General features: G+C 38.5%; 1 protein-coding gene across 1 annotated transcript in view; it reads right to left on the bottom strand.

Annotated features, from left to right (window-relative positions):
- Nucleotides 1-14,135, bottom strand: part of OTOF (otoferlin) — a gene marked incomplete at both ends in the record, with an annotated part of 162,620 nt that overhangs the window by 68,598 nt on the left and 79,887 nt on the right. The window contains 4 exons of the mRNA XM_083378964.1: nt 301-355; nt 787-913; nt 1,908-1,984; nt 10,925-10,969. Coding sequence (XP_083235090.1) covers nt 301-355; nt 787-913; nt 1,908-1,984; nt 10,925-10,969 — 304 coding nt within the window. The remainder of the gene's footprint in view (nt 1-300; nt 356-786; nt 914-1,907; nt 1,985-10,924; nt 10,970-14,135) is intronic.

Here is a 14,135-nt window from a genome sequence, read left to right as displayed (position 1 = left end):
GATTCAATCAAGCACAGATCTACTAAGCATGGGTTAAGCATGCTGCAATAGCACAACCTGCTTCTGAGTTGTACTAATTGCACTAATATCACTCCCTCCCCCCATGTGCCTTCAACAATTCCTGCTTTGGGACATGCTTGCTCAGGAGCCTGTAAGATGCCATGAAGCATACCAGTTTGTGAAAGGTGGCAATAAGGGTGAATAGATATTCATGCTGATTGGAGAAGGATTGTGGTGGTGGAGACAGTGGACTCCAAATATTACTTGCATAGCATAAATGAGAGTCTGGAAGCATCTCACCTGGTAATCCATTGGTCTTCCTGCGCTGGGCTCCATTTTAATATCTGGCTTGGATCTTAAAAAGACCATGATAATAGTGAAAGATAATAACAATGACATAATAAATAAGAATATAACATTTAGCCCTTTGTGTATATTTTATACAATGTGTAGCTGGCTTCTTTGTGGGATAGCACAACCTGTAAATCTATCTATTGTGAGATGCAAATGCAGGCTTATAGTTTAGCATTATGGATAAACCAGGCAAAAATCCTAACTCCATCCAGAAGGAGCAAAAAGTCTGATGAGTCACTTTGAACCCCAAGCAAAAGGTTATAAAATGCAGTTATTTGTTAATAAAGGCAGGATAGAAATAAATAATACATTTTAATAGGTTAATATTTTCCTCTAATGTTAAAGGCCACATTTCTCATTCTTTCTCACATCTTTTTTACACCCTGACATATGTAGACCCAATCTCCATTTTTTGAGTTGTCTTGTACTCACCTCTTATTAGACACATTGGTGGTCACAGCTGTTACTGATGCCAGGGAGATGGTATCTGGATCCAGGCCACCTCCAAGCCTTATTGCTTTACGGTCCAGATCTTCTGCTTCCAAGATAGCTGGTTGATCTGCCCAGGAAAGACAAGTCATAATTAAAACATTTGAGTGACTATCACAAAACTTTAACTCTGGGCATCCTTTCAAGAAAGGTGAGAGAAACCTAAAGAAGTATGTGAGTTGTGATCTAGTCATTTAGAACTGGCACTATTAAAAGCTCCTGGATGAGTATTTCTCCAAACTGGTGAGTTTCAGCTCCCCCAGTTGTCTAGCTAGCAAGGCAATGGGTGAAAATTCATTCTTCTGGAGGATTCCAAGTTAGGATAAGGTGATCTAGATTATTTTGTTTAATCAAAGCTATTTGCATCACATTCTCAGAGAAGTGTAGAGACAGCAGGATATGTCATCATGAACTGAAGTTTTGATATCTATGGTAGAAGCATCTTCTCACCTCAAAAGATACATAAGTCTGGACCATGCCACTGACTTTCTCAGTAGCAGTTCAATTCTATAGAACACTCTCTCTTGGAAGGACAGATAGCTCCTATCTTATTGGCATTTTGTAAACTAAACAAAATAGTGTTTTGACTCTTAGGGAAGTTTAAAATATTGAGCCCCTCTAAAGTTTTTGATTCTTTACTGTAGGGAGGCTGATCATTAAAAGTTGCATTTTTTTCTTGTTTATGTAGGGTTTCATTGTTCCCTGCCCCAAATCTCTTTTGGATGCAAGAGACTCTCTCTCTCTCTCTCTCTCTCTCTCTCTCTCTCTCTCTCTCTCTCTCTCTCTCTCTCTCTCTCTCTCTCTCTCTGTGTGTGTGTGTGTGTGTGTGTGTGTGTTGTAAATCAACCAAGCAATCAACCAACCAATCAATCTATCTATAAACAAGTAAATACAGGAAATTGGCTTTCCTAGGACAAAATGAAGGCAGAGAGAGTTATTTGAATTCAAAGAGGTACCTATCTTTTGCACTTAGTCTGAAACTGCTAATTTGTAGTCTCAGGGTACAACAAGATTGTAGTAATTCACTGATTTGATTGAAGTTTAGGTGGCGTGCATATGCATACCTTGCTTTCTGTGATGATCATCTTTTGAGGGACGTGTTTTGCCCAACTTCATGGCTGAAAAGACTCCTCTCCCAGCTCTGCAAGCAAAGTAGATACATTATGAACAACATTATGTTATCTCAGAACATAAGCAAAAGAGAGAGGTTCCTTCTCCAAGAAGCAGCTGAGAAACAAACTGAGGAGACAAGACAAATATAGGAAATAGTGAGAGAAAGGAAACAAGAGAAAAATATGAGTAAATGCATTACTCCTACTTAGAATTTGTTGTAGTTTAGGATGAACCAGTGAAAAGTTGAATCAAGAAAATATAAACATATTTGATTCTTGGTGAGGGGTTTTTATCCAACCCAGAAACACAATGGCTGTTCTCTAAGCATGAAATGCATTTAATGGAAATAGTAACTATTTCACATATATGCCATGTCCATACCCAGAGCTTCAAATGGACTGCCATTATTCAAATTGTATTGGCATGAATTTTCCTGCCCTTTAGCCATTGTGGAATCCTCAGTGTTCTCTGAGCTAGGTTTTTTTTTTGCTTACAGATGTTACATAATTAGGTAACATCTTCAGTGACAGAGAGTGTGGGGTTTGTTCCTTGTTTATATAGAATAGCTTGCCCTGCCTATGTTGGTGGCGGTGTGGTTTTTCTCCTTGGTAGTTAACTATATGAACAAGGAACAAACCCTATTTACAATGCCATTGATGATATTACCTAGTTGAGTAATAAAATATCTACAAACAATCAAGCTCAGAGTTCACTGTGACTCCACAGTTCAATCATGAATTATTTATATTATCTTCTATTGGACCTTTTTGTTTTCCAGCTCTGCATCATCTGCATTTTGATTTCTTGAAATACTGTATGTAGGGATCCACAAATGCTGTTATGCTACATGCTTATAGATCTGTCACCTATTTTCCCCCTTACTACAGCAGAATCTGCAATCTTAGGCAACATGGACTATAATACCTTAAAGCCATCTTCTACTTCAATCTTCTGTTGGGCTGAAGATCACTCAGCACACTTTCTTTGATGTCAGTTATCATATTCCAAAGATGGGGGGAGGCCAAGATTCAAATTTATTTGAGGATGATTTGAGGAGATTTTAAGGCATAAGGTACTTGGTTTGTTCTTTAACTCTTACAAACTCCAAAAATGCCCCCCCTCAAAGTAATAGATGTTTTAGCTGGGGAGTTTAACAGGGGTTTTATGTTTTATATTTTATTCAAGGACTAAATTTAATTATTTTAATTGTTCTTAACTTTTGTAATTTGTATTGTTATTTTAAATACCTTGTGAACCGCCCTGAGTCCTACGGGAGAAGGGCAGTATATAAGTCCAATAAACATAAACATAAACAACATTAATTCTGGGGATGGAAAACAGGGCTAATGCTTTTGGAAAACAGACAATTCTAGTTGTCAGCCAAATTAGGAAAGCTATGGAATTGACTGGGGAAGGAAAGAAGGAAGGAAGGAAGGAAGGAAGGAAGGAAGGAAGGAAGGAAGGAAGGAAGGAAGGAAGGAAGGAAGGTTTTGTTTGATAATTATTTTAAGTGAGGCTTCCCCAGTATGCTCTCTTCTATGTTGGCCATAGCCCACATAATCCATGGCAACCTTGCTGGGAAAAAAGGTAGACATGGAACAATGGTTTTAAATTACAGGGAAGTAGATTTTTGTTGGATATTTGAAAAAAAAATCTTAACAGTAAGATTTTTTTTTATTGAAAAGTTACAATATTATCCCATCCCCAACCCACCCCTAAACCCCCCTCCCCCTCCCCCATTTCCCAAAGCTGATTACAGGGTTACAAATATATAATAATCATAATCTAACTGACATTAACCAACTATATAAATAACCAAATACATAATACACTTTAACCTGCCTATAACATAATTACAAACAATCTAAAAGTATAACAGTAAGAATTGTTTAGCTATGGAACAGACTGCCTTCCCCTTTTTTAGACTGTTCAGTCAGAGGCTGAATTTGTTGGTGATGCTATAGTAGTAGATTGCTGCAATTATGCAGGGGATTTGACTGACTGATTTCCTACTCTTGCTTTCCTTATACTGTCGGAAGTATGGGCAGTCTTCAGGTGCATTTAACTCCACCTTTCCCTTTCTTTCATTGTTATTTTTGTTGTTATTGTTGCAGCTCCAACAACCTTCCATAACCATGCACCAAAAAGTGCCCATTTCTGAAGGTAATTAAGCAATTCACTTGACAAAGCCTTTGGGTAGGTTTAATCTGCCTAAAATGTCAGAAAAACTAAACAAACAAAACAGATATCCAAATGCCAATGAAATAAATTACACACCCCAATGAACCTGTTCTGTTTGTCCTGAAGTCACTGTTCTGTGTACAGTATCCCTTGAGTATCCCAAATAATACCGAGTGCATTATTTTTTATGCAGTGGGACCCATATACATGTCATTTTACAACTGACAAAGAGGGCTGGGCTCTCCCTGCAAGATTTTAGACTCTGGAAAGCAGAATAGTAAAGAAGAGAGGGGAGAGAAAAGCAAGGGCACTGTGAAATGTGAAAACAAAATGAATTTCTGATATTTAGACTTGGATCTCCTCGTAGCTTCATGTCTGGAAGAAAACTTAGTAAACCTAATAGGCTTTTCATAAGGAAATGTGCCATCTGGAATTAAACCCAAGGTTTCATAGAAAAAAAGTGACATCAAGTATGTCTTCTAAAACTTAACATAAGGGATAAGAGGGAGGATATGACTGGTTTTCAGGGATTCTGTTACTGTAGTATATTTAAAAATTTTCAAGAGCTGTCCTAAGGCAGCCAGCTGGTGCATATGAAATACCAATTAATTAAGCATTAATATTCCTTTGAAATAGAAAACCACGAAAGGGGACCATCTGGCTGAATGCAATGGAAGTGATGGGCCAGTGGCAGGGGGGGGGATGCAGTTGGGTGAGCAACAAGGAGATGGAAGGTATGATAGGACTCCAGAGGCAAAGCAGTTGGTGGAAAGAAGATTGTTACCTGAGTCAGATATTTTGAATCTCAGGATTATCAGACAACTTCTATTAAAAGCAATAGTGAAACTCCTCTCTTACATACTGTATGTACACACACTGGGAAGGTCCTCTTATTCAGTTCCCATCAGCTAAATGGAGAAGGTGATAGCTAATAGACAGACAACAATTAGTCACAAAGATGCAAACTAAACTCAGAAAACTCCTGTATTACATGTCACCCAGGCATTGTCTTCTACACACAGGGAGAATGAAAAATGAGGGCAAAACAGCCACACTGTGCATCAGAGGGTATACCAGCTAAAAGCCCATCAGACTCATTTTTTTCCAGAATGAGTGGGCTTTATTGAAGATAAAGTATATATCCAGCATCACAGATTTTGGAATAGAATGTAATATTCTTTGGAACAGCAGGCAGGATCAACTAATGTCAAGGAGATCATTCTCTTTAAATACTCTTTGTATCCCACCCAGTTTCTAATAATATAAAATGCAATTCCCCCATGCAAATATGCTTGCTTATGATGCTTGTTCTAGAGTGACATCTCAAATACTGTATGCCAATAGATACTCTTCAACGCATTCATAGCAGAAATACTCCTACAAACCTTTCAGAGATTATGAAATCAAAGCAACTACTTACCTGTTCCAGGTAAGGCAGAATCAGACCTCTTTACCAGTATCTCACAATTACACTGACAAAAGTTTGAAAGGTGACTTTGGGGCAGGAAGTTACTGAGACAGAGAAAAGAGTTCCTGATACATTTCCTGCTCCTACACCATTTTGGGACAATTGCGTCATTAAACTCAGGCCCAGTTGCCCTCCATTTTCGGACATCACCAAAAAATAACAGCACGGAGGGGAAAGGAATGGCGTAGTTAGGAAGCCAGCTGTGTTAGCGGAGAATTGATACCATCCCCTTCATGAATATTGGATGAGAACACCTGAGACAGCTTGGCAAAGGTTGAATAGCAGCCATTCCAGATTCCCAGCAACGTTTTATTTTCTCCTCACAGGGTCCAAAATCATAGCCTTAGAAGAGGTTTCCATGATTTAGTAACTTAGTTTGGGAGCCATTGCTTTTTAGGTCTCTGGGCTTTTATCAGATTGCTCCATTATTCCTAAATGGATGTTTAGAATGTACATACTAAATTTTTGTTAAAAAATCTAATCTTAGCTCAGGATTTATGCTTGGTGAAAAAAGAGCCACAAGGCTGGCAACTGTGGCTTCTACCTGAATTCCAGATGGGTCTGATTATGGCTTGGAAATGAATCATTCACAGTTAAATCTGCCTTTTTAACATCAAGAAACATTTTGAAATGAAGAAATTGTCATATAAAGGTCATCTATCTTGTGGTCAGAGATGAGGGAGAGATTAAATCTTAGGGCTGGTTCATGGGTTTCTAAGCTAAATAACTCATTCACTTCTGGGTAGTTTGTGAATCAGCCACTACTTGGAGTGGAACAAAATCCTCAAGTTCAGTGAAGATTAAAGTGGTTGGAAAGATCTTGTCCCTGGAAAGCGATTGCCAGTTAGAATGAACAGTGCAAGGTTAGATGGAAAAATATTCTATCTTGAACTTTCTTTGGGTGTAGAAGGCCTGCCTTATGGTGACCTTGAGAATAGAAAATGTTTACCACCTGTTGCCTATCCATATTAAACTTATAGACACACATGGCCCTTCCTTTGTATACAAGGGGTTTTTGCCTGGGAAAAATTAATCATGATTAAAAAGGAGCAGTCAAGGAGCCATGATGGCACAGTGGTTAGAATGCAGTATTGCAGGCAAACTCTGCCACAGCCTAGAGTTCAATTCCATCGGTTCAAAGTTGATTCAGCCTTACATCCTCCCAAGGTTAGTAAAATGACCCAGAATGTTGGGGGCAATATGATGACATTTGTAAACTGCTCTTTGGGGAGGTATGTAAATATTATCACCATTGCTATAATCACATTGTCCTACATTGACCTCCTAGGTCAAATGTTAGGAAAAGAGCCATTTGATCTAGCGTGGTATTACTGGGAATGGAAAGGCATTTGGAAGGATCCGGTATTCAACAAGTCCATCAGTTGAAACTGACTCTGCTACTGTATTGTGCAAAGTTAAAAAAAAACACCAGTATCCATTTGTTATAAAATGTGTCCATATATAAATTAGATAGGTTGGTAGACAGGTAGCTATGTAGATAGACAGACAGGTAGGGGTAATTGCACAAGTTGAATAGAGAGTCAGATAAATATAACATATGAAGAACGGTTGCAGGAATTGGGTATGGCCAGTCTAGACAAAAAAAGAAAGGGGGACATGATAGCAGTATTCCAGTATTTGAGAGGCTGCCAAGAAGAGGGGGACAATTTATTTTCCTAAGTACCAGTAGGCAAGACAAGAAACAATGGATGAAATCTAATCGAGGAGAGAAGCAACCTGGAATTAAGGAGAAACTTCCTGACAGTGAGGACAATTAACCAGTGGAACAGCTTGCCTTCAGACATTGTGGTGCTTCATCACTAGAGGTTTTTAAGAAAAGACTGGACAGCCATCTGTCTGAAATGATATAGGGTCTCCTGCTTGAGCAGAGGGTTGGACTAGAAATCCTCCAAGATCCCTTCCAAGCTCTAGCCTGATTGATTGATTTATAATTTTGCCAATTGGACCAAATTAAATCAAACAACAGAAATTTAAGAGGAGAGTGGACTTGGAAATCAAAGTGGTACTTTTTGTGACTTGGTCAGTTAGTGGGATCAATCACACTTGCGTAATTTCAATCCAGAGCTCACACATTCATTGTGTCCAAACAAGGGGAGCTAAATGATCTTCAAAGCATACCTTATCTTTTTATTGTGTCCTATAAATATGAAAGTTTATTATGCAAATGAAACATGGTATCACTATTCCAAAAAGCCCTCGGCTCTTGGCTTTGTTGTCAGATCTGGGGCTCCCAGGTGATCATTTGTATTTTTGCTATTTTTGCAGTTCGGCAGTTCGCTTCTCACCAGCTCCAGGTTGACTCAGCCTTCCATCCTTCCAAGCTTGGTAAAATGAGGACCCGGATTGTTGGGGGCAATATGATGACTCTGTAAACCACTTAGAGAGGGCTGTAAAGCACTGTGAAGCAGTATATAAGTCTAAGTGCTATTGCTATTTTATGTTATATATTAATAAGGTTTTTTTTAACATTGCACATTTTTCTTTTTATTGTTTTTATTGATTTTTGTTCACTGCCAAGAGTTACCTTTGATGAGATTGGTGGCTATATAAATTTGATTAATAAATAAGGAATAAATGAAATGAAGCATACTGGATATATATCAGCCTCTCACCTTGGTTATGCCTCTCTGTTCTGAAAAATATGGCAAATGAGCTCTCATCTACTAAACCCCCTATTGTGCTGATAGTGATGAAGGTAACAGCATTTTATTGCAAGATGCTGTTCCAATTTCTGACTATTAACTAATGACAGAAGAAGCTGCAGAACAGAATTTAGATGAAAGAGAGGCAGAGATTATGATATCGAAACCTACTTTTTATCCTTGGTCTTGCTGAAATGGGTGAGCAGAGCCAGGCAGGAAGCAAAAAGACAAAATTTAAACAAAAAGTTAATAAGAAACTAGGAGGATTTTTCATAGGATAATATTTATTTATTTATTTATTAGTTACATTTATATACCGCCCTATTCCCTGAGGACTCAGGGCGGTTTACAGGGAGTTAAAAATCCACCATATAAAAGTTAAAAAACCAAATTAAAAAATATTAAATTAACCCTGTATACTTAAAACCCCAATTAAAAATTTCTCCTCAGCCTGGGCCTGAGAGCTCAAAGAGCCAGGTCTTCAGGCCCCGGCGGAAAGATCGGAGGTCGGGGGCAGTCCTCAGCTCCACCGGCAGCTGGTTCCAGAGGGCAGGCGCTCCCACCGAGAAGGCCCTATCCCTGGGTGTCACCCGCCGGCAATCTCTCACCGGCGGCACCCTGAGCAGACCCTCCCTGTGGGAGCGCACTGGGCGAAGGGCGTTTGATGCCGGCAGCAGGTGTTCCCTCAAATAGCCCGGACCCAGGCCATGTAGGGCTTTATAGGTAATAACCAGCACCTTGAATTTCACCCGGAGGGCAACCGGAAGCCAATGCAGCTCGCGGAGTAGAGGTGTTACATGGGAGTATCGGGAAACCCCCATAACAACTCGCGCGGCCGCATTCTGCACCAGTTGAAGCCTCCGAGTGGTCTTCAAGGGCAGCCCCATGTAGAGAGCGTTACAGTAGTCCAAACGGGAGGTCACGAGCGCATGAGTAACTGTGCGTAGGGCATCTTGGTCCAGATAGGGACGCAACTGGCGCACCAGGCGAACCTGTGCAAAAGCCCCCCTGGTCACGGCTCCTATGTGGTCTTCAAAATTGAGCCGTGAATCCAGGAGGACGCCCAAGTTGCGAGCCCTATCAACGGGGGGTAACAAAAGAACAGCCACAAGCTATATAGATTTAAATCCTATTTTTCTTTCTTCAGGAATGTACATATTATTCTCCCAATGTGAAGGAGATAAAGCTGAGGAAAAAGAATGATTATATATTGTAACCCCAAAATCTTATCTAAGCCTACAGGATATGAATTACAAAATCCTGGTGACTGTGTAGATCATGGAAAAGACAGAGGATTTGGGGATGTCCCATTGCTTCCAGATTTTGGCCATGTCTGTTTCTGCAACTCAGCTCTGAAAGCCCTAATAGTCTCTCCAAAGATTATGCTGAGGTGATAATGGCCATAATGTAAATTTTCTTGCTACGCTTCGGAAAACGATATGAGAAGTTGCAGTTTTCATTTTTATCTACTTCCCTAGAAATAGATATCATTGAGCCCAGAGGATCTTGCTTCAGTAATCTGTGATACTACAAAGCACAGAAGCCTCCATAGCAAAAATGATAATGAAAGATGAATTCTGGTCTAGATGGCATAATAATGAATTCTGGAGAGGGATTCTAATCATATGATGATTGCTACACTGGGTTATCTCTGAATCTTCTGTTCCTTTCATTTTAAAATTATGGTAGTGATTTTTGAATTTGATGAGGATAACCCACAAAATATGCGTTACTTTTTTATTTTGTCCAAGTATAGAATTTTCTCTAGAGAATGTGAAGGTTGAAGGAAAAAAATGAGGTAGTTCGTTATCCATCAAATGGAGTTGCAGTTCTTGAAAATTTGGGGGAAAGCTCACAGACCCACGAACTGGGGGAGACAGCAAGTCCTATGGAGATTCTAGGAATTTAGTAACAATATTAATCATGCCAGAGTAATGAGTTATTCAAACATTGGGCAGGAATTATAAATGGTGGTGTTCAACGTTAGATAACAAGGACATGCATTCCGTCACAGTTTGATATGGTTCTTTATGAGTATCTCTAAAATTGTTGGCCAATTGTAATCTTAAACACAACACAACTTTTAAAAATTACCAACTCTTTTGACAATGTTCCAAGGATTTGTTTTGAACTCACAACAGAGCTATCTCACAAGCCTAGAATATGCCCAGAATGGTGCGAACAGAGTCATAATATTGCCACTAAGGTCAGTGTAATCTATTTTATATTTGAAAAGGATCATCCTGAGACTGAAATTTTGTAAATTAAAAACACTTTGCACAACCCAACTCAAGATGTACACCACCACCATCACCACCAGCATTATCAGCACCACCTTGTTGAGCATTAACAGTACATTCACATTGTCCCATAGTAAACAAAGTGTCCCAAATAGGGATGGGTCTTGAGCTAAGTGCAAAGCCCAGAAGCCAATAACAGGCTTCTAATTGGTCTAAGCCTGTACATATTTCCTGGTGTGGTTGATTCCAAGGGCTTGGCTTTTCTTCTATCACACTCACTCACTGACATTAATCAGCCTGAAAAATGAAATCCTCAGTCTATCTAGAAATCATTATGAAACTATTGCATTTTGGCTGAGGATTAGATATTTAAACTGGGAATTATTAAAAGAAAAGAATAAAAAGTATTAAGCTACCTGAATGGCAAATGATGTTTTTTCTCTTTTCCCTTAATTTTATCTCTGAAAGTAAAAATATGATTCAGAAACAATCAAGTGATTAAGAAATAATTTGCTTGAATGAAACAAGGAAAAAAACCCCTTCCTGTATGAAATTTTTGAAAACGAAGACTTATAACCCAACTCCCTTCTATTACACTGCAAAAACATTTTTCTTGGAAAAGCACTGCAAATGCACACACAAGTGATAGAAAGAGAAATAAAAACTTTTGTAGGAGAGGTATTTTTTAAAAGTTTTTTTTAAAAATGTGGAGAAATATTTATATCTGACAGATATAAAAAATAGGATTAAGATTAGGATTAGAAACATTTCATCTGGGACAGCCACTTGCAATGTTACAGCAATCTATTTTCAACATCCTTTGGAAGACATTTGCTCAGGCCTTTAACAAGAACTATTTTTCTCCTTCCTTGCAACCTTGCATATCAGAAACTACGTGTCAATGGAAAAGAACATTTCTGGGTAGAAAATTGGAATGTCATAGAAAGAATGGGTAGCCCAATCCACTTTGGCTCCAGCCCTAGCCACAGTTTGTTTCATCTCTATCATGCAAATCATATAGAACAGGTTATCTTCTACTTTCTGATATCCAAGGTTGCAATGGAGAAGAGAAATAGTCTTTCCCGGCCTTAAAATAGTTAGAATTTCATAACTGAAATGAAATTCAGATAGCCAACAATGGAGTCATTCACATATTTATTTATTTATTTATTTATTTATTTATATTTTAATTCCATTTGTATCCCGCCCTTCTCCGAAGACTCAGGGCGGCTTACAAGCTTAGCAGTAGCCTTCATTCTATGTATATGCCTGCTTATTAGGGCTTTCACACACACACCAAGTGGCATTATTACAAAGTCAGCTTAATTGCCCCCAACAATCTGGGTCCTCATTTTACCTACCTCGGAAGGATGGAAGGCTGAGTCAACCTTGAGCCTGGTGAGACTCGAACCTGCACTAATTGCAGGCAGCTGGTGTTACTTAAGGAGGCATTAGCCCACTGCTCCACCAAGGCTCTTTATATTTCAGTTTGCTGCTGAAAATGAGAGTAGACCTCAATATACCTTTGGCTGGGAAGGAAAACAGAAAGGTTTCCAATGCCTGTTTGATTTTAGATCTCATTAGAGGAGGAGCAGAGAAGAAGTACACAAGCAGGCACACACAGACACAAACACACAGAATGCACACACTAAAAAAAGGAAAGGAATTGCAGCTGAAGATCCAACATGTACCTGGAGTTTTTGTGGTCATCACTGTTGCACCAGAGAAGAAAGCCAGGGAAAAACATCAAAGTCAAGAGAGTTGAGTACTAATTTGCAACAGATTATTTTCTACCTACCAGGAACCAATTGCTTGGCGATTCAGGGTTACATCTTCCTGCATGAATTTTATAGCAGGAACACTTGATGGATACCTCAACAGTGTGAACTAAGGTGGGGGGCTATTCCAGTCAACCTCTTGCCCAATGGAGAGGACCCATGTGGCAATCCTCAAAGAGGCCTAAAGCTGGCCTCTAAAATAAGGTCTTGAAGGATAAATCATCACCTTCTGAACACATAAGAAGCTTTTCAGAATCACAGTCTTTTATTGCTTTTGCAAGGTTACCCATATGGTTCTGAGAGAGTCATGAATGATCATTTGGAGGAGAGATCTATGCAGATTTCCTTATGTACTCTGTTTTTATGTTTGTTTTTGTTTTGTGTTTGTTTTTATTTTGAATTATAGGAGAAAGATGGCAGATTCCTGTTTTTTTTCTGTTGCAAAGTGATTTTAACTAGGCAAATGATAGGGGTGCAATAAGCTAACTTCTTCATATTCATGATTCTATATAGGCAGATTTTCACATATAATTTTATTTTTATCAAACCATTCCACAGTATAAACATCATGCATGCACAAATAGAAGTACACAGAAAAGGAAATACATTAAAAATTGGTATTAAACTGAAAGCAGCCATCTCGAATACAGAAGCCATGCAATAACAACAAAAGTATATTTCTCAAGCCTTGGGAAAGGAAATCTTGTAAGCCAAGGGCTATTTTGTGTGTCTTCTGCTTATCCTCTAATATGCTTCCTATGGGGCATCCCTGATTAAATTCAGCACCATAGACAGAGCTCTAGAAGATAAGAGATTGGCAAGCACCAAATGTGTGCCAAGTGATGGCTGCATTAAAAACTTGCCCAAGGAAAGCAAACATGCATAATTCAGTTGGGTCAGATTGTTTTATGTTCCAGAGCCATATCCTACCTATCAATTTTTTAAAAAATAAACATAGATCAGGTATTATGTGCTGCTGCTGACATTTTTATTGTCCTAAAACATAAAAGAGGCCAGCCATGATAAGCAAAGAATGGAATATTGGGGGTCAGGCAACAAAGTTTATCTCAAAATATTAATATTTAAGAGAAGCTGGCCCAGTTGCAGGCCTAACCCTATGTCAAGCACGCTTAAATACAAGGAGGCCAATTTGAACATACAGGCTGTTAGGGGATTTTCCTGCACAACTGTGCCCATGACAACCCAGGTTTCTCCTGAAAGAAGATTAATAAAAGGAAAGTTCAGCAAATCCTTACCTCCTTTGGGGTTTATCGATAAAATGTGCATGTTTTCAGAAAGACGTTCATATTTTCTTTAATTTTAAATATTAAATACTACCAAGGTATATCATCAAAGAGGATAATGGATTATTTGGGCTACTGAAGGATAACCTTTATTAGTAACTACAGTAAAATGCAACCCCCCTTGTAAAGTCTCAAATGGTTTTACAGGCCTATTAAAATGTGAAGGGATATTTATATTTAATATTCTTTATTAAATAAGCTATTATACAGAACCACAATATTTTAACAAGCTGAAAATCCAGATCTGGGACCATGGTACTTATAGACAGGGAAACATACATTGAAAGATTCTGCATGGTGTCTGATTCCACTTAGGTTTCAATATGAAATTTATTAAATCTATTATTTATATTATAACCCTCTCTCCCCTAAATTCCAATAATTTTCTCCATAAAAAATTTCTGATAAAATACTGGAAGTTGGGCTCATTTTTCCTCTTACTGTCTGGTATATATTATTTAATTTTATGGTTATAAAATTATTACCAGGGATCACTCAAAATATCCAAATAGTGTGAGATTTTTGAACAGGTGAAAAAGGAAATT

This window comes from Vipera ursinii, assembly GCF_947247035.1.
Source record: "Vipera ursinii genome assembly, chromosome: 1".
NCBI classification, from domain to species: Eukaryota; Metazoa; Chordata; class Lepidosauria; order Squamata; family Viperidae; genus Vipera; species Vipera ursinii.
The sequence above is the reverse complement of the archived record's forward strand: the minus strand, read 5'-3'. Positions and strand labels throughout refer to the sequence as shown.